The sequence below is a fragment of the Cervus elaphus genome, chromosome 4, assembly GCF_910594005.1.
Source record: "Cervus elaphus chromosome 4, mCerEla1.1, whole genome shotgun sequence".
Lineage (NCBI taxonomy): Eukaryota > Metazoa > Chordata > Mammalia > Artiodactyla > Cervidae > Cervus > Cervus elaphus.
This window is the reverse complement of record NC_057818.1, coordinates 9,536,592-9,555,506: the sequence shown is the minus strand read 5'-3', so window position 1 is coordinate 9,555,506 and position 18,915 is coordinate 9,536,592. Positions and strand designations below refer to the sequence as shown.

General features: G+C 48.7%; 1 protein-coding gene across 1 annotated transcript in view; it reads left to right on the top strand.

Moving 5' to 3' along the window:
- PKD1L2 (polycystin 1 like 2) overlaps window positions 1–18,915 on the top strand; it is a 106,439-nt gene that overhangs the window by 72,453 nt on the left and 15,071 nt on the right. The window contains exons 27-36 of the mRNA XM_043897996.1: window positions 1,565–1,711; window positions 3,585–3,784; window positions 4,468–4,685; window positions 5,522–5,738; window positions 8,569–8,797; window positions 9,979–10,183; window positions 11,366–11,462; window positions 14,455–14,592; window positions 15,931–16,116; window positions 17,007–17,334. Of these exons, the coding sequence (XP_043753931.1) occupies window positions 1,565–1,711; window positions 3,585–3,784; window positions 4,468–4,685; window positions 5,522–5,738; window positions 8,569–8,797; window positions 9,979–10,183; window positions 11,366–11,462; window positions 14,455–14,592; window positions 15,931–16,116; window positions 17,007–17,334 (1,965 nt within the window). The remainder of the gene's footprint in view (window positions 1–1,564; window positions 1,712–3,584; window positions 3,785–4,467; window positions 4,686–5,521; window positions 5,739–8,568; window positions 8,798–9,978; window positions 10,184–11,365; window positions 11,463–14,454; window positions 14,593–15,930; window positions 16,117–17,006; window positions 17,335–18,915) is intronic.

Here is an 18,915-nt window from a genome sequence, read left to right as displayed (position 1 = left end):
CCTTGTTTTATAGGTGGGTGAATCTAAGCTTGGGAAAGATTAACTGACTTGCACAAGGTCACACAACTGGCAAGCTCAGAGCCAAGACTCCTCCCCATTTTGTCTGAGGCCCAGATGAGCGGCCTCCAGCCTGAACACTCGCCGGTGGCTGGCAGCTTTTGGAAAACACAGCATTTCGACCACTGTCCTTGACTCACCTAAAGGATTAAGACCCTCAGCTGAGGGTTGGTTCCTAGGATGCAGACTCTGAGATGAAGTTGAATATGGAGGCTGTTTACCCAAGGGATGCCTAGGATCAACCCATGGACAGGGAGAGAAGCAAGCAGGATGGGCAGAAGAGCTTTGATGCAGCCCAAAGACAGCTCAGCTGACCACAAAGGGAGCTCTGGAGCTGTGCTGAGTTGGGCTGAGATGTCCAGGTCTTGATCACACCAGGCGCCTCACCCAATGGGCACTGGATGTCAGCCACCTCAGGAGGGTGTGTGACCTCAACAGAGGTGGCTCTTACATGCCTGATGGGGACTATCCTCCATGAAAGGAGAAAATGCATGTCAAGAGCTTCTTAGCATAATCCCCACTGTGCAGTAAATGCTCAATAAAGAGTGCCTACTGGGCTTCCCTGGAGACTCAGTGGTAAAGAATCCCCCTGCCAATGTAGGAGACATGGGTTTGATCCCTGATCTGGGAAGATCCCACATGTGTCAGAGCAACTAAGCCCATGCACCACAACTTTTGAGCCTGAGCTCTAGATCCCTGGAGCCACAACTACTGAAGGCCGAGTGCCCAAGAACCCATGCTCCACAACAAGAGAAGCCACCACAATGAGAAGTCCACTTACTGCAACCAAGAGTAGCCCCCACTCGCTACAACTAGAGAAAAGCCCACACAGCAACAAAGACCCAGCACAGCCAAAAATAAAAATAAATAAAATTATTTTTAAATAAATAAAACATAAAAGTAGATAATTAAAAAAAAAAGAATGCCTATTGATATCATTAGTCTCATTTCCCTCTAAGGCAACAGGGAAAACCGCTGCTGCTGAATCTGACCTCCCAGCAGAGGCAAGAGGACTTCATTTCTTCCCTGGGCCTCAGAGGTCTAACTCAGACCTGATGATCCACAGAGCCCTGCGTCCCAGGTGGAGGGCAGGCGCACTCCCTGATGGAGGCCGGGGGGCCGGGCCCGTGTGCTCGAGCCTGCACCTCCCGGGACGCGTGGTCCAACCAACTCGCCTCTCCTGCCTGCGTCATGGCGGCGCCCCTGGGCTCGCTGCCCTACAGGAGGGTTCACAGTCTCAGAACGCATGCTCTTGCAGCATGCCTGTGAAAACTTGGCAGCCTCCAAGCTGGTGGTCTACGCTAGCTGAATTCCCCACAGGAACCCAAATTCACCCACTGATTGGGGCATTTTGATCAAGGCACTAACAGCAATGAAGAAAAATACAAAGTGTCTTTTTAGTTCTTGTTCTTGGGTTCAGGTCTGCAATATATTAACATTATCTTCAAGGGGTCCAAAGACATCTCATCCGCCTAACATTATCCTCAAAACTGTGGATCCCCTCCAGGTACGTAAGCCAGGTGCTGGTGCACGACCTGGCAATGGACCAGAAGTGGTACTTCCTCTGCAACTCATGGCTGTCCATCGATGTCGGAGACTGTGTCCTTGACAAGGTATTTCCGGTGGCCACAGAGGAGGACAGGAAACAATTCAGGTACTGTTCTTTCTTCTTTAAAGCAAATGCTCTTTTACTTTGTTATTTCATCTCTGGAGGAGTGGCATCATAATTCAGTCTCAGCCAAATAAAAGCATGTTTCAGCTTGCAGGTCTAGGTAGCTCTGAATGTGTGATATTAATGACTAATTAGGTTTTTTTTGCTGTGATAGAAGGGCCCTGGAGGGACACGGACCCTTCAAGACAGAATTATCTTCAGGTGGTGATAACAGTTATGGAACAGTTATCCAAATTTCCTTACACACGTCACAGAATAATACTTTTTATATGAGTGAACAGACTGATCTGAACGGCGATTCTACGTCTGGCCATGTGGAGCCTCTTCTTCACGTCGTTTTACTCTCGATGCATTTTTCAGCGTCTCCCATGCTTTACTCACTCCCTCATCCCCTTCCCTGTTGTGCACCCTTCCACATCTGTTCCCAGACACACATAAGCAGATACAAATGTACACGCCTGTACACCCACCCACACAGGACACCACATACTGCTGTTTATCTTGTATCTTTTAAAACAGCATGTTAAAAAATAATAAATAAAACAGCATGTTATCCTGAATATGTTGCCTTTTTTCTTTTAAAGGACTTTCCTGGTGGCTCAGATGGTAAAGCATCTGCCTACAATGCAGGAGACCTGGGTTCAATCCCTGGGTCAGGAAGATCTCCTGGAGAAGGAAATGGGAACCCACTCCAGTATTCTTGCCTGGAAAATCCCATGAACGGAGGAGCCTGTAGGCTATAGTCCATGGGGTCACAAAGAGTCAAACACGACTGAGTGACTTCACTTTCACTTTTTTCTTTAATATATCACACACATCCTTCTGAGGGTCAAACTTCTGAGTCAAACTTTCCTTATTGGCTGCATGATATTCCACAGAATGGATGACCCACAATTTTCCTACACACAGGCATTCAGTCTACTTCTAGTATATCTACCGAAAGGTGACATTTCCTCCCAGCTGCCACTGGGAGCAGCTCAGCCTCCAAGGGGGAAGAAGTCTGAACCAGAGAGACTTGGACCCCAACAGAGGCATAAAACAGATGTGGGCACAGGTCATAAAGTCCCACACGCCTGCTAGTGACTTGCTGTGTGACCTTGGATAAGTCACGCACTTCCCCAGGTCCCAGCTTCCGCATCTGAAAACTGACCAGTCAATGTGCATACCCCACAGGGGGCCCCGGGTCCCGTGGAACGATGTGGTAATGTGCCTGGCACACTGTGCGGTTCAGGCTAAGCAGATCTTATCTCCAACCGCATCAGCACATGTGAAGCCTAGGAACCTGGCAACGAGCTCTCTGACGACAGGAGCTTCTCATCCCTGTGAAACCCTGGGCCCAGCACACAGCCTGGGGCACAGGACTGGGGGCATCAAATATTTGCTGAATAAGACATATAACATGGACACTGTTGTTGGCAACTGACCTCTTTCTCTCTCTTCACCTTTACTCTGAGTCCAGGGCATCCACACTTCCTCAAGTGACAGTCAAAGTATTGTACAACCCTGTAGGGTGCTGGCACTGACCAATCAGAACAAGCGACAGTAGGAAATCTCTGCTCTGGACACTCTATTAGCAGAATCTGCACCTTTGAAAAGCTCCTGAGGTTGAACTACATTCTACTCACAGGGAAATAATACAGATCCTTTACGAGAATGTGATGCCTTTTCTGAGACCCTGTCTCACAATTTTTACTCTCTTTTTTACTCTCTGTATTTCTTCTATAACAGAAAAAAGCAGATGAAGAATTTAGAAACAAATCCTCCCTCTCAGTCCAGGATTGCTCCAAAAAGACCAGGCTTCTCCCCTATTCCTGCCTCCCTAAATGCCTGTCCCTCTCCCCTGGTCTGTCCACAGCCACCTGTTTTTCATGAAGACCTCCAAAGGCTTCCAGGATGGCCACATCTGGTGCTCCATCTTCAGCAGCTCAGCTCGGAGCAACTTCACACGTGTCCAGAGGGTGTCCTGCTGCTTCTCACTGCTCCTCTGCACCATGCTGACCAGCATCATGTTCTGGGGTGTCCCCAAGGACCCAGCTGAGCAAAAGATGGACTTGGGTAACTCCCACTCTCAAGGCCTGGAGATCAGGGTTACTGGCAGTAGACATGAGTTGTCACTGCCCCAGAAATGCCATGCAATTCTAGAGGTCCCAAGACTACCCTGAATTTCAATAACTCATTAGAAGGACTCAGAAGTCAGAAATGCCATTATACTCATAATTATTAGAGAAAGGATATAGATCAAAATCAGAGGCATGTGGGGCAGGAACCATGGGAGACTAGGCACTGAGCTTCCAGTGGAGTCTGGATGGCACTCACTCCTCCAGACAATGACATGTGATCACACGTGCAGAGTAATGCCAACCATGGATCCTCTCTTGAGCCTTAGTGTCTAGTTTTTATTGGGGCATGATAACATAGACATGGCTGACCCTGGATGACTGACCTAAGATTCCAGCTCCTCTAGGCATTGAGGTGATCCAGGGCAACCAAGGCCCCCACCATAAATCACATTGTTAGCACAGAGTATACCAGATGGCCCAAGACACCAGGTAAACAAAGGCATACCCACCACGCAGGACATCCCAAGGGCTTAGTGGTCACTACCCCCCACCCCCCAGCCTTGGAGCCATTCAAGGGGCAGACCTCTCTTCAGGCAAGGTTAACCCTTGCTGCACAGCCACATTCTGGGAGGGGTGGAGGGGACTCTCTCCTTGACCCCTGCCCTCCATCTGCCTCAGGTCAAATCGAGTTCACTTGGCAGGAAGTGATGATTGGGCTGGAGAGCTCACTCCTCATGTTCCCCATCAACCTCCTGATCGTTCAGATCTTTCGGAATACCCGTCCTTGGGTAGCCAAGGAACAGAATGCTGGGAAATGGGACAGGAGGAGCCTCAGCCTGGCGCCCCCACCACAGCCCATGGAGGATGGCCTTCTGACGCCTGAAGCAGTGACCAAGGCAGGTCTCAACCCCGGAAGCATAGGGGGACCTCTAGCCTGGGAAGAAGTTGGGGTGGGGACTGGGGTTTGAGGCCTGCAGTCCATGTGGTCTGACAGCATCGGTCACCAAGACTCATCAACTGCACACACATGCACACACACATATATGCAAACACATGTACATGACATGTACACATGCATGCACACACATGCCACATGTACACACATTCACACAAACCATGGATACATCCACAAACATGTATAGATGTACAAAATGTACATCTGCACAGTGCACACATGTACACATGCACACACGTACCCACACGAATGCTTACACACATGCCACATGTACACATTCATACACACCACACATCTACAACACACACATATATGCAAACAATATGCACACATCTCCACACACATGTACACACGTGCACAGATACACGTTTATACACATGTACTCATGTGCAAGCAAAGACCTACAACATACATTCATACATGCACAGATACCTTTTTTGGTTACCTACTCTGTACAAAATATATACTTTCACTACAGATCACAGGCTAGAAGTACACAGAAAGAATTCCCTCTGTATTCATGCACTCATTAAGCATTTATTGAGCACCTACTATGTGCCACACTTTGAGGAATATAGCCTGAAATATGTCAGTTGAAATCCTAGAAGAGAGATTTTATGCAGGACATAACAGAAGCTCAAGGTGGTCCAAGGTCATGTCTCAGTAGGCAGACCTGGGACCAGACCCAGAATGTCCAGCCCCAGGGTGAGTGCTCTTGATTACTCTGCTATCCCCTTACCTGTAGCTCACATCCTGTTCCCACTGGGTGACTTGCAGGATCTGTGGAGACTTGTCAGCAACCTGTTCAAAGCTCTGAAGGTGCCACCTCCTCTCTTGGGCTGGGACTCCACAAACTCAATGAATATCAACCAACTGCTGGCCTTGATGGAAGACGTTATCTGTCGACAGAACAAAGCAGGGCAGGTCTTCTCAGACGAAGCCAGCCAGACAGGGGCCCCTTTAACACTCACTCTTGGGTCAGTACAAGTAAAAGGTGAGTCTTGATATTTCTCTGCTTTGAGGGGGCATATTGGAGCCAGGTGGATGCAGGACTGAGGGTCATGTCTGTATCACTAGGGGCTCAAGAAGTCCTCCTAGGGTCTCCCTCACCAGCCTCCACTCCAACCACTCACCAGAGCCTCCCTCTCTGTACTGCAGGCATCCAGGTCTTCACATAATTCCAAGGTGCCTTCCCTTGAAGGCCTGTGCACATTGTTGGTCCTCTGATCTAGAATGTTCTCTCTCCTCTCTTTGCTTGGCTAATGCCTACTTAGCCTTTATTCTTGGCTGACCTGTCCTTTCCTCAGAGGAGCAACTCAACCACTCAGCCCACAAGAGGGTCTCCAGCCATGTGCTCTTTAGCCCCTAAGCATCTCCTGCATTGCTTTCACATTGCTTGTTGCTGAATCATGAATTACGTGGAGAGCTGCACATGTGTACTGCACATTATTCTGGTCTGAACTAGTCTGACTCCCCTCTTGCACCTTTCCACCTAGATCACTGTCTCCAGTGCTTAGACCAGTTGTCCAATAGAACGTTTCACAGTGACAGGAATGGTCTATGTTTCCATTGACCAATACGGCAGCAACCGGCCACAAGTAGCTATTGGCACACTTGAAACGTGGCCAGTGTGACTAGGGAACTAAATTGGTTTTATTTTAATTTAAATAGTCACACATGGCAAGTGGCTGCCATATTTGGTGGTGTGGCTTAAGTATGCTGCCATTTTTAACACACAAGGCTGATCAATGTCTTAACCTTCCTTAGAATACAAAAATGGGCTCTATAGATTGGGGAGTTTGAATTCATAACTCTTCAGCCCACTTCTGATACAATGGATTAAATTTTCTGGAGTGAGGCCAGGAATCTGCATTTTTAACCAGTTACTTTGGTGACTGTTATGTGGACTGAATGTTGAGAGCCACTGCCATCAAGACAAGGTCCCAGTTCCTTACTGGAGCGCTCAAAGCCCACCTGGCCAGGCTCATGCTGACCCCATGGTCAGCCCCATTTTGACCCCTGTGTTCCAGCCATGCTGGAAGATTAGCCCCAGAGAGCTGGGCTCCGGCTGCCTGTGAAGGTCGTCCCCATAGGAACTCTGCTGATGCCCACACTGGACACTGGGTCCTGTTTGGGGGTCTTTGGGGTTTGGGGGCATAGGCATTCACAGCATGGGCCTTAGAACAAGGACTCTGGAGTTGGTCACACCTGGGGCTCTCCCACATGCAAGAGCAGCTGTGCAGCTTTGGACAGCTGGTCAACCTCCCTGAGAAAACCATTGCCTCCCCTGTAAAATGGAAGCATTGATCCAGCCCTCTCCTTGGCTGGTTCTGAGAACTCAGTGAGGTTATTGGACACGTGAACTGCTTAGACCCAAGACTGACACAGAGCAGGGATTCAGTAAGTGGTTATGATTGGGAGTGATGCATCTTCCGGAAACACTGCCAGAATGCTTGCAACACCAAGGCTGTTGATGCTGGACACTTTAGCTGTGGCGTCAGTGAGGGAGGCCCAGGAAGGAGGGGGAGGTAGGAGGCCTGGGTTGAGTCAAGGGAGGCAGGGATCGTGTGGCCATGCCTTTACCCACAGCTGGTCTGCGTCTCTACTTTCTCCACATCACTTATTTTCTCAGTCACTTCTTACTTGTGACTGGAGAGGGGTCCTGGAGCCAGGGTGCTCCATCGTGCCAGTTTCTATATCCAGTTACATGCACCCTTTATGAAAATGAACTCTGGTCCAGACCTGGGCCCTTCTTGCCCAGGAGAAAGCCCTGAGGGTGCTGGTCTCCCATCTCAGGGTCCAGGGACCCAGGCCAGGCTCTACCTGCAGAGGCCAAGCTTCCCTTAGAAGGTATGGGGAAATAGTGGAAAGGGTCAAAAGTGTGTTTTTCTTGCATGAATATGTTTTACCTCTGTAATTTAAGACATAAAACACCTTTGCTCTTTTAAACACTTTTTAGGAAATGAAATTTGAAGAAAAGAATTGGAGAAGAACATTCAGAAGTTATCAGGGGAAACTTTTTCACTGGCTGTTTCATGCTGTTAAGGAATTATTATTAATTGTTTTAAAAATTAATAATGACATTGGTTTTGTTTTTTAAAGGAGCCCTTTCCCAATACAGGAGAATATTTAGTGTCAGGACATGGGGCTTGGAATTTAGATGAGATATGACTGGCCATGAGGAGACAATTTTGAGCAATGGGTACAGATTCATCTCATTCTCTTTTCCAATTTAGAATTTTTCATAATAAAAAAACTAAAAACAAAAGATAAAGATTTATACCATCTTTGGCAACAGGCAAACTTGGCTTCAAATTAAAATCTTGTATATATTAAAATATTTGCAGATGACAGAACTCTGTGTCTAGGATTTGCTTTTTATATACTTCAGAAATTAAAAAAAAAAACAAACATTGTGGGGCAGAGACAAGACTGACAAAATGTGGGTATATGTTGTGGGAGGGCAATAGGTATGTTATTCTCATCTCTTCTAAGTGTAAGGAAATTTTGAAAATGCCCTTGATAAAAGACAAGTGTGTGTGTGCTCAGTTGCTCAGTCGTGTCTGATTCTTTGTGGACCCATGGACTGTAGCCTGGCATGATCTTCTGTCCATGCGATTTTCGGGCAACAAGAAGTACATTCAAATCCTAACTGACCATGTGGGCTGAGTACCCCATCTTTCTGAATCTCAGATTTCTCATGGCCTGGCATATCGAAAGTGCTTGATATAAGAAAATCATCATCAACACTTCTGTTTCTATTGCAGGCAGTCTACTCTGTCACTCAGCACCAGCTGATGCTCTTTCTCTCCCTTGTCCTCCAGAAAACATGCAACGCCTCAGGCCCAAGGTGGGCCCAAGTGATGCCTGGAAGAACAGTGCCTACCGGCAGTGTCTCTACCTTCAGCTGGAGCACCTGGAGCAAGAGCTGCTGCTGCTGGAGCCCCAGGGCTCCTCCCAGGGTCAGAGCCGCACCAGGGCACTAGGGCAGCTGCAGACCCTGAAGGGCTGTCTGGTGGCACAGGCTGGAACCCTGCCCCCAGCACACTCCAGGTAATCCACTCCCCTGGTGCTCCCAGCCCAGGGGCCTGCCGGGAGAGCATCTGGGCAACTTCAGAAGGTTATTCATCCAGATCTCCCCAGGAAGCAGCGACTCAGGGAAGAGGACTTTGGACAGGGTGATTTTACCAGATGACCGTTAGAGCCCTTTGTATAGCATTTTACAGTTTATAACCATTTTCACATGGGTGTTTCAAGGCTGCATGCTCTTAGACAAGTCCCTCAACCTCTCTGAGCCATGTTTTCCCTATCTGTAATATGGGAATGATAACACCTATCTCTTGGTCCAGACCTAAAAAGAATTTAAAAGGCCCTGGCCCATAAAGAGCAGTATCACTCAGGACATCTACAAAGAATACAGGCTAGGTGTGGAAGGGCCTGGAGACAGAGTCCTCTCCAGAGTCCTCTTGACCTGGCATAGTAAGCATTTGTTTACCAAACATTTGCTTTCATCTCCAGGTGAACTGCCTTCCTCCCCTTTGAGGTCCCAAGCTCCAAACCAGTTCTCAGATGCTCAGAACCTTCAACTGCCTAACTTGTCCTTGGGTCTTAAATTCTTCTGAAGCCCCATACATATGTAATTAAATTTGCTTTTTCTCCTGTTAATCTGTCTCATGTCAATTTAATTTAAACCAGCCAGAAGAATCTAGAAAGGGTAGAAGGAAATTTTTTTTTTTTCCCCAACAATAGTACCAAAACTGAGTGAGAAAATGACCATTTTTGAGATGTATTAGGAAATAATTGGTGACAATTTTATATTATGTGTGGAATTTATTTTTAAATATTTCAGGGGGGAAAATGTGGAAATAGATGAAATAAGTGACAAGGAGGTGATGGTTGTTGAAAGTAGTTGATGAGGGTTCCATCTACTCACTGATTTTTGTATAATGGGGAATTTTCATAATAAAAACAATTATATAGTACCAGCCTTCGAGGCTTGCCATCTGTATACATCAGTCTGTATGGGGACTGGCTCCTAGTAAGCATTGAATAAAGGTGACCTCAGTAGCATACGTGTATGTATATCAGACAGAATACAGAACAGGACAGAGGAGAAAACTGAGGGTCTGAGGGGTCGAGGAGCTTGACCAAGTCACGCAGCTGGTGGAGGTGGAGTAGGAGTTGAACTTGAGCCCAAATGGGGCCACACTGATTATATCCACCCTCTCCTGCAGTTCCTTGCAGGCAAGCAAGCTCCCTCGAGGCCTGCCCTGGTGGTGTGTCCTGGTGGGCTGGCTCCTGGTGGTAGTCACAAGCGGGGTGGCAGCCTTCTTCACCATGCTCTACGGCTTGCACTATGGATGGACCAGCTCCCTCAAGTGGCTCATCTCCATGGCCGTCTCCTTCGTGGAGAGCGTGTTTGTCACCCAGCCACTGAAGGTCAGGACCTCTGTGGGGCTGCCCTCATGTCCTCCGCCCCTCTGTCCAGGCTTTCCCTCCTGCCAGCTGCTCCATCCTTAGGCTTCAGCAGTTCCCTCATCTGTTCATTCACAAACCCAGCTGGAGTGCCACTTCTGGGTGGATCCGGGGCAGGAAGGTAATTACCAGGATAAATCACGCTCCCTCACGGCCAGATGCTGGCATCTCATCATCACTCTCACCCTCGGGAGGGTCCTCACCTCCACTTTACAGGTGGGAAAACCTGAGGTAAAGTGGCCATGAGTTTGAGCAAACTCTGGGAGATGGTAAAGGACTGGGAAGCCTGGTGTGCTGCAGTCCACAGGGTCACAAAGAGTCAGACAAGATTTAGAGACTGAACAACAACAACAAAAGAGGCTAAGGTCACAAAAAAATCTTGCCCTAAGTCACATGTAAAATAGGAATGATATATTTCCTCAGGGCTAGGATGTTTTTGATTGTGGCATGTATAATGCCACAAGCACTTTATCTTCAGAAAAAAAACCCACAAAGTCATTAGATGTGTCCATGAACTGGAAATACACTCCTATTCTTGAAAACGTAAAATTATGCAAGTGAGCAGTCAGAGTCACTGAATCTGGCCTGGAAGAAGCCAGGCAGTAGGAATCCTGGCATGGGGTAGGGGGAAGCTATAGAAATGAGGGAACATTTATAGAGACTCTTTCTACCTATGCAGCATTGTGGAATCCTCCTCATCACCCCCCCCCCGCCCCCACCAGCAAACAGCTCCTGACACCTGCCCCAATCCAGTCTGAGAATATTAAGAACAGAGTCCTGAGCCTTATGCTTCTATGCTGTGGGTGCAAAGACAATGTAATGGGAGGAATTACTTCATACAGAAAGGGAGGGACAGACAGAGGGAGGAGGCAGGTGTATGTGCTAGGGAGGTGTAAGTCACCAGGCTGAGAGGTAACAGAAAGGCTGAGCAAAAGGAGAGCAGCGGGTGGGAGGGCTCAGGACACGCCAGAAGCAGGGTGCGTTCAAGGATTTGCCTGTCTCAGCCTGGCGGGTGACCAGGCGCACACACACTTCATGACCACATGCCCTCTCTGCAGAGGCCGGGTTGGTTCCCACCTGGCTGCCCCACAGCATGGCTCCTGTCCCAATTAACAGAGTTTCCAACACACGGTGGGTGTTTTGCAGGTGCTGGGGTTCGCAGCTTTCTTTGCGCTGGTGTGGAAGCGCGTGGAGGATGAGGAGGAGCCTGTGGCCCCCCTCCCGGGACGTCTCTCCGGCCCAGGTAACGGCTCCCTGGGTGTAGGCAGGGGCTGACGAGGCTAAGAGAGCCCACAGAGCTCAGCCGCTGGGTGATCCTGGGCTCAGACCTCTGCTCCCCAGACTCCACCCTACTGGTGAGGCACCCCCAGACCATCCAGGGACAAGTGCCTCCTCCTCTGTCTCCTGAGCAACCTCATTCCTCCGCTATCCAAGCCTTTCTGACACCCAAGCATGAAGAGGCACTGTGGGGTCCGTGTTTGGCAGGGGCCATCATCCTCTGTGTAATAGCAAGCAAGCATTCCTCTCCAGGGTTCATGTCATTAGAAAACCAAAATACAAGGTGTGGGGGTGAGGGGTGAGAATGAGGGGTAAGAGAGTTGTAATTAGGGTTCTCAGACAAGGGTCTGCAAACAACAGCCAGGGGCCCAAATCTAGCCCAGCGCCTGCTTCTGTAAAGCATTTTAGTGGAACACAGCCATGCTGCCTCTGGTCAGAGGAGCCCATGACCAGACCTCTTCCCCCCAACCTGACCTCTCACCTTTCCAGACAAAACTCCTGAGGGTGCCTTCAAAAAGAGAGTTACAAAACACACACAGGCAAACAGAACAGAATCAACACTCTCACAGTCTATGCAGAGATTCTGACTCTCAAGGAAAAATGGGAGCAGACAAAAGCCCACACCCCTACATCCCCATGCAGTATGGTGACCTCCTCATGGGCCGGGATCCTTCCATCCTCCAATAGGGTTTTGGCTTTGCAGATCCAAAAACTCCATTAAAACCATCTTCCAAGTCAAAAGATTAATTTTCTCCAAAGAGACGTCAGCCTCCCAATCAATTAAATATTCACTGGTCATTCCTTTGGCATTTATCCAGGGAGTACTTGCTGTATTCCAGGCAGTACACTGGCTTGGGAACATGATTTACATAAAATCCAATCACTGTGAGTGTATAATTCATTGATTCTAGTAAATTATAGAGTTGTGCAACTATCACCACAATTCAGAACAGCTGTGTTACCCCCAAAGGTTCCTTCTTGCCTGTTTGAAGTCAATCCCTGCTCTCTGCTCAGCCCTTGCAACACAGCACTGACTGGCTGGAACAGGTTACTGCTCTTAGAATAAAGGGCATCTGTGGTGTTAGGGGTAAAGAACCCACCTGCCAGGGCAGGAGATGTAAGAGATCCAGGTTTGATCCCTGGGTCAAGAAGATCCCCTGGAGGAGAACATGGCAACCCACTCCAGTATTCTTGCCTGGAGAATCCCACGGACAGAGTAACCTGGTAGGCTACAGTCCACGGGGTCACAAAGAGTTGGACACGACTGAAGCAACTTAGCACACTTGGAATAAACAGCCCATTTGGGAGACACAGTAAACAAATATATGTACAAAACGACTTGTAAGAAAGAATGAGGCGGGTAGAATAAGAGGGTACAGGCCTCTCTGCTAAAGGGGTACCTAAGCTGGCTCCCAGAGGATGGGAGAGGGAAGGACTGAACACTGAGTGTGTGCAAAGTCCCTGAGGTGGAACCACAGCTTGTCATTTTACAGCAGGTACTGACAGGGTGGCTACAGCACGGGAGCTGTGTGTATGTGGAAGGAGTGGTTCAAGATGAGGGCAGAGAGGTGGGTGAGGACCATGTCACGCAGTGCCCTGGGGCAATGCTGGGGCTTTGGAGTGTTTCAAATAGGAGATTTGTGATTTTAGGAAGATTACTATGACTGCTCTTGGAGACCAGAGGTAGTGGGTCACAGGTAGGAGTGGAGAAGCCAGTAGGAAGACTAGTGAAATGGTCCTAGACTGGGGATGGCATGTGTTAGCAGTGGGGATGGACAGAGGGGTGTGGATCTAAAAGACAGTTGGGTCAGTATACCCATATCAGACTGCCTATAAACAGTGTTAATACCAAATGCAGACAAGGATGCAGAGAAGCTGGAGGACTGACACAGTCCCAGTGGGAACGTAAAATGGTACAGACACTCTGGAAAACAGTTTGGCAGTTCCTTTCAAAACTAAAAATGGGTTTACCATACGACTCGGCAATTGCACTCTTGGGCATTCATCCCAGAGAAATGAAGACTTATTTTCATACAGGAATCTGTGCACAAACATTCATAGCAGCTTCATTCGCAACAGCCAAAAGATACTTAGCCACTCCAAGGAACCTACCCAAGAGGAATGAAAATATATGTCCATACAAAACATTCATAGTCACATTATTCTTAATAGCCCAAGCAAGGAGTAATCCAAATATCCATCAATAGGTGAATTAAACAAAAGCTAGCCTGTCCATACAACAGAATACTACTCAAAACATAAAAAGAAACTAACTACTAACATACACAACATGGATAAGCATCAAATCATTACACTAAGTGAAAGATGCCAGATATAGAAAACTATGTACATATGACTCTATATGAAAAGTCTAGAAAGAAAGTCTATGGATACAGAAAGCAAATTAATGAGGCTGAGGGTGGAGATAGAGTGGATGTAGAGACCAACTTCAGGGACATGAGGGAACCTTTAGGCGTGACAGAAACACTCTAAAACTGGGTTGTGGTGATGGTGGCGCAACTCTATAAATTTCCTAAAATCACTGAATTGTAGGCTTCTATAGAGTGAGTTTGTGAAAATTATAGCTCAATAAAGTGGTCTGAGAAAGAAGATACTTGGAATTAGACATAACAGGACTTTGAGATATTAGATACCCTCAACTTTCCAAGTTTGGGAAGCACTGAGATCCCCCTTAGAGTCCAGGAACACAGGAAGACTGCATCCAGTGATCAGTGAGACCACAGGAGGGGAGGCATTTGTTCCTGAAGAAGAAGGGACAGGATCCTGGGCACTGGGATAGCCCAGGCAGAGGCACGGAGGGCAGTGTTGGGAAATGGCTCCCGAAGAGTGGGAATGGTGGGTCCCGTGGTACCTGGTGAGGGGGTCTCTTGGTTGCAAATGTACAGCCTGGTTCCTGCCCATTTGGGGGACTGCTCTTACGCCCTTCACTTTCACAGACCCCTCTGCCTTGTTCCGAGCGCGAAGAAACAGCAGAAGGGATATCTACCGGCCACCTCTAGCCTCTGACATTGAGAAGATGAAAACCACGCACCTCAAGGAGCAGAAAGCACTTGCTTTAATCAGAGAAATCTTAGGTAGGCAGCCAAGATTACCTATGAGCGACCTTCCCACTTGCTGGTTCTTAACAAAGACTTGAGCAGATTTGGTGCAATCTCTTTTCTTTTTCTTTTTTGACTCTTTTTGTTCTGCTTGTTTATTTGGTTTTCTAGGCATTGGTCAACTCCTGATTATATGTCAGTGTTCTAGATGTCTCTTGAGATGTGCATTCACATTTTGTCTCTTCATCTTCTGGGGGAGTCTCTCCGGAGTCCTCTGACAAGGTCTTGTAAGGACTGGCTACTGTCATTCTGAGGTCCCTCTTCACTGGGACCTGAGAGTTCTCTTTATTATTCTACTGTGTTGAAGCTGTGGCCTGGATCTCATATCTTCTTCCTTATTGGTTCATTCTTTTGTTTCACGAAACCCACTCTCCCATAGTTTCCATGACAAGGAGGCCATGCTCACATCTGTGCTTCCATTGGCCAAGCACGTGTGGCCAAAGCACAGAGTTGGGGGGCTTGTGTAGGAATTACATATACAGAATGAAGAACAAGAGGGGTGTGGGCAGAGCTCCAGTAAGTCATCTTGAGGTTGGCGGGGGGGGGTGTGCCAGAATGCATATTCCCAAGCCCTGAACCCAGAGATTCCGGTTCAGTAAGGTTATGCATCCCTGACGTGATTCTAACATTGGGCTTCCTAAACTAAGTCTTTGTACCTAATGGCCCTTAGGTCACACCCATCTGTTTACAGGTGAGCTGCATGAGGGCAGGGAACACATCTGCCATCTTTATTGCTCTATCCTCAGCATTACAACATGGCAGAGCACCGCCCCCCGCCCCCCCCGCTTTTTTTTGGCCGTGCTGCACAGCGTGTGGGGTCTTAGCTCCCCAACCAGGGATCGAACCCATGCCCCCTGCAGTGGAAGCCCTGGACCACCAGGGGAGTCCCCGGAGCCCTGTTTTTTAAAAAATTCTCTTTAAGAGACATTCAAACAGCACGAAGTCAATGCAGGCACTATTTTAAGTGCTTTATGAACATTAACTTGTTGACTCCATCACAACCCTGTGTGACAGAATTTTCATCCCCACTTCACAGACAAGGAGAAGGAGGCACAGAAGGGTTAAGTCACTTGCGAAGGGCACACGGACAGGAAGTGTCAGAGCTGGAATTTGAACCCAGGCAGAGGCTCATGGCCTGTGGACTTTGCTCCTTTCTGCTGTCCTTATAAGGACTGGCTCCTTTGTCACCAGAGGGGCGAGCGGCAGGTCTACAAGACCTCAACTGTTCTGAGTCATGTGCCTTTCCACACCCTGCCCTGGGCTTGGTAGGAGTTGGGACTTCTGCCTGATGAGGGGCTGTGCCTCCCTTCCCAGCGTACCTGGGCTTTCTGTGGATGCTGCTGCTGGTCGCCTATGGGCAGAGGGACCCCTGCGCCTATCACTTCAACAGACACCTCGAACACAGCTTCACCCGAGGCTTTTCAACCGTGCTGAGCTTCCAGCAGTTCTTCACATGGGCCAACACCACCCTCATGAGCAACCTGTATAGTCATTACCCAGGTATTGCCCCCAGCCCAGGATGTGTATTAGCATCTTGCACATACTCCTTTCTTGGAACAGCAGTGGGTCACTGTCAACACCAGCCTTACAGAGAACCAATAACCACAGAACCATATGTTTGGAAGGAGAGACCCTCTGAGGGCCCCTAACCCTCCCTGCATGCAGAGCAGAGAACCTCCTTCTTAGATAACTGAGTAGGAGTTGGCCAGGCGGAAATGGTGTGCCAGGCGGAAAGGACAACTTGAGCGAAGGCAAGCCTGCAACACCAAGGCACTACACTTCCTGGACCTACAGAGTGTGGAGTGTGGCTGCCTTGTAGGGGAGGAGCAGAGGACCTGTGAGAAGCCAAGCAGGAGAGAGGAACAGGGGCCACATCATGAAGGCTCTGGGAGTTCACAGTTTATGTTTAAGCAAGTGAAGAGCCATTAACAGCTTCTTTGTGCGGCAGTAACATAATCAGTTCTGTGGTGTAAACAGCACATGGAAGCTGGAGGAGAGGGTAGGTAGGTGAGGAAACTAGGGAGAAATGATGGGACTGATGTAAGGACAAGAGGCAGAGGTGATGGAGAAACAGAGGTGGGAACATCGAAGACGCACTCCTGATGGGCCCTGTTGACTTACAGGACGAGCATTGAGGGAAAGGGCAAAAATGGTCTCCAAGATGATGCCTGGGTAGGGTGTGTCATTCCTCAAGAGAAGTCATGCAAAAAGTAGACCAGGTCCAAGGTGGGGAGACGGTGATGAATGGTTGAATGTGGTTGGCCATGAACTTCTCCTGGCCGATTCTGCATGGGTACACTGGAGGTCGTGTTAGCATCCAGGCCAAAAAGCTTGGAAGGTGTTAAGACGATGTTGATGGCTATATTTACCCACATGTTTCTCATCCCCAGGCTTTGTCACTGATGGGAACGCCAAGCTGGTTGGCAGTGCTCAGATTCGCCAAGTGAGGGTCCAGGAGAGCTCCTGCCTTCTTGCCCCGCAGCTGCAGGCTTTTCTTGACAGGTGCCGTGCACCATATTCCCTGGATGTGGAAGACCTGTCAGACTATGGGGAAGGCTGGAATGCCTCTGTCCTCAACAACAGCAATGACTTTTCCCAGGCTTGGCGGTACCAGAGCCAGAGCCAGCGCCGAGGGTATCCCCTCTGGGGCAAACTCACCGTGTACCGGGGAGGAGGTTATGTGGTCCCCTTGGGGACTGATCGCCAAAGTGCATCAAGGTAAGGCTCACTTGATTCATGTGCAGCAGAGGAAAGACATTTACTTGATTCCAGGTCTGATTGGTGGGTGCAGCCTTCAAAACAGGACCGAGCCAAGCTCATTTTATCATTGTGGGGACGGCCTGGGGGATTCAGAGGGACTCAGGTTGTATTTTCAGGCCACTGGGAACTATGCAGTCTCCAAGTTGGAAGAGAAATCCTGCCTCCAGGATTCTCAGCCTGGGACACCAAGCCTGGTGGCCTTGGCTAGAAACAGTAGAGGAATGGGGAACTCAGGACCTTACAAAGCACCCACCACCAGGCAAGTAGGAAGTGGTTAGAGCTCGTAAACCTTAATTTGCAAGGTCTGAGGTTTTACCTACTCATAAGCTAACATGCTAGTTAGTTTCATGGATGCTGGCAGAACACACAAGACTCCTAGGTCAGAGACAAAGGATTTCACTCCTCACAGCAAAAAACAGTAGCAGAGCTTCATGGTGATGGGAGTCAGTCCCCAGGAAGGGCCATGATAGATCCTTGCCCATGCAGGGAGTGACAGTACCAAGGAGGAACACCACGCATGGAGCACTTTATCCACTGTTTCTACAGTGGCAGAAGCAAGCCTGCTCTTTGTCTGAAGGAGGACGTCACCCCATTCCTTGAAGTTGCTCACTGCAAACTCAGCGCTGAGATGAGGCCTGGGTAAGCCCAGCCAGAGCCTTGCGTTTCTGGAACACTCGGCATGAATGTGTGGGGACACTCAGGGCTCACACACACTGCCTCTCCCAGCACACTCTAGTGTTGGAGGTTTGAAACTTGGCACCGCTCCTGTTAGCGGTGTAGATCCAGGTGACTGAGTAAACCCGTGTGAACCTCTGGCTCCTCCACTGCATTATCACAACATCAAGGAACAGAGGTAACAAACTCCAGAGGAAAACACCTAACGGGGTCCCCTGGGATTAAGGACAGGCCAGAAATAGTATATTTCCACAAAAGAGGTGTTTTCCTGCCACTCAGAACAACTGACACATTCAGCAGGATGCAAACCCACCAGAAAAGTAAAAGTTTCTCAGTCACGTCTGACTCTTTGCAACCCCATGGAATTCTCCAGGCCAGAATACTGGGGTGGGTAGCTCTTCCCTTCTCCAGGGGATCTTCCTGACCCAGGAATTGAATTGGGGTCTCCCACATTGCAGGCAGATTCTTTACCAGTTGAGCTACCAGGGAAGCCCCAAACCCACCAGGGATGGAGCATATTTTAAAATAGGCCCATCATTACTGCTCTAATAACAACTATTGTTATTAATACTGCATGCACACACACACATTTCTATTTTCTCTTCATAATGATCCTGAGGCATTGGTGTTAACACCACTGCAGATGAGGAAGCTGAGACCTTGAGATGTTATCAGCTTGCCCACAAGGCAGGCAAGTTTTGAACCCAGGTCCCTCTGACACATGCTGTTCCCATAACACCTGTGAGCAGATCTCCGGGAACTGGTTTTGTGAACTGCCAGACCAAGAGGGACTGTGGCAGCTAGAGCTGCTGCCTGCCTAAGCCCCTAATGTTCTATGTGGCTCCTTTAACACCATGTCCTCAA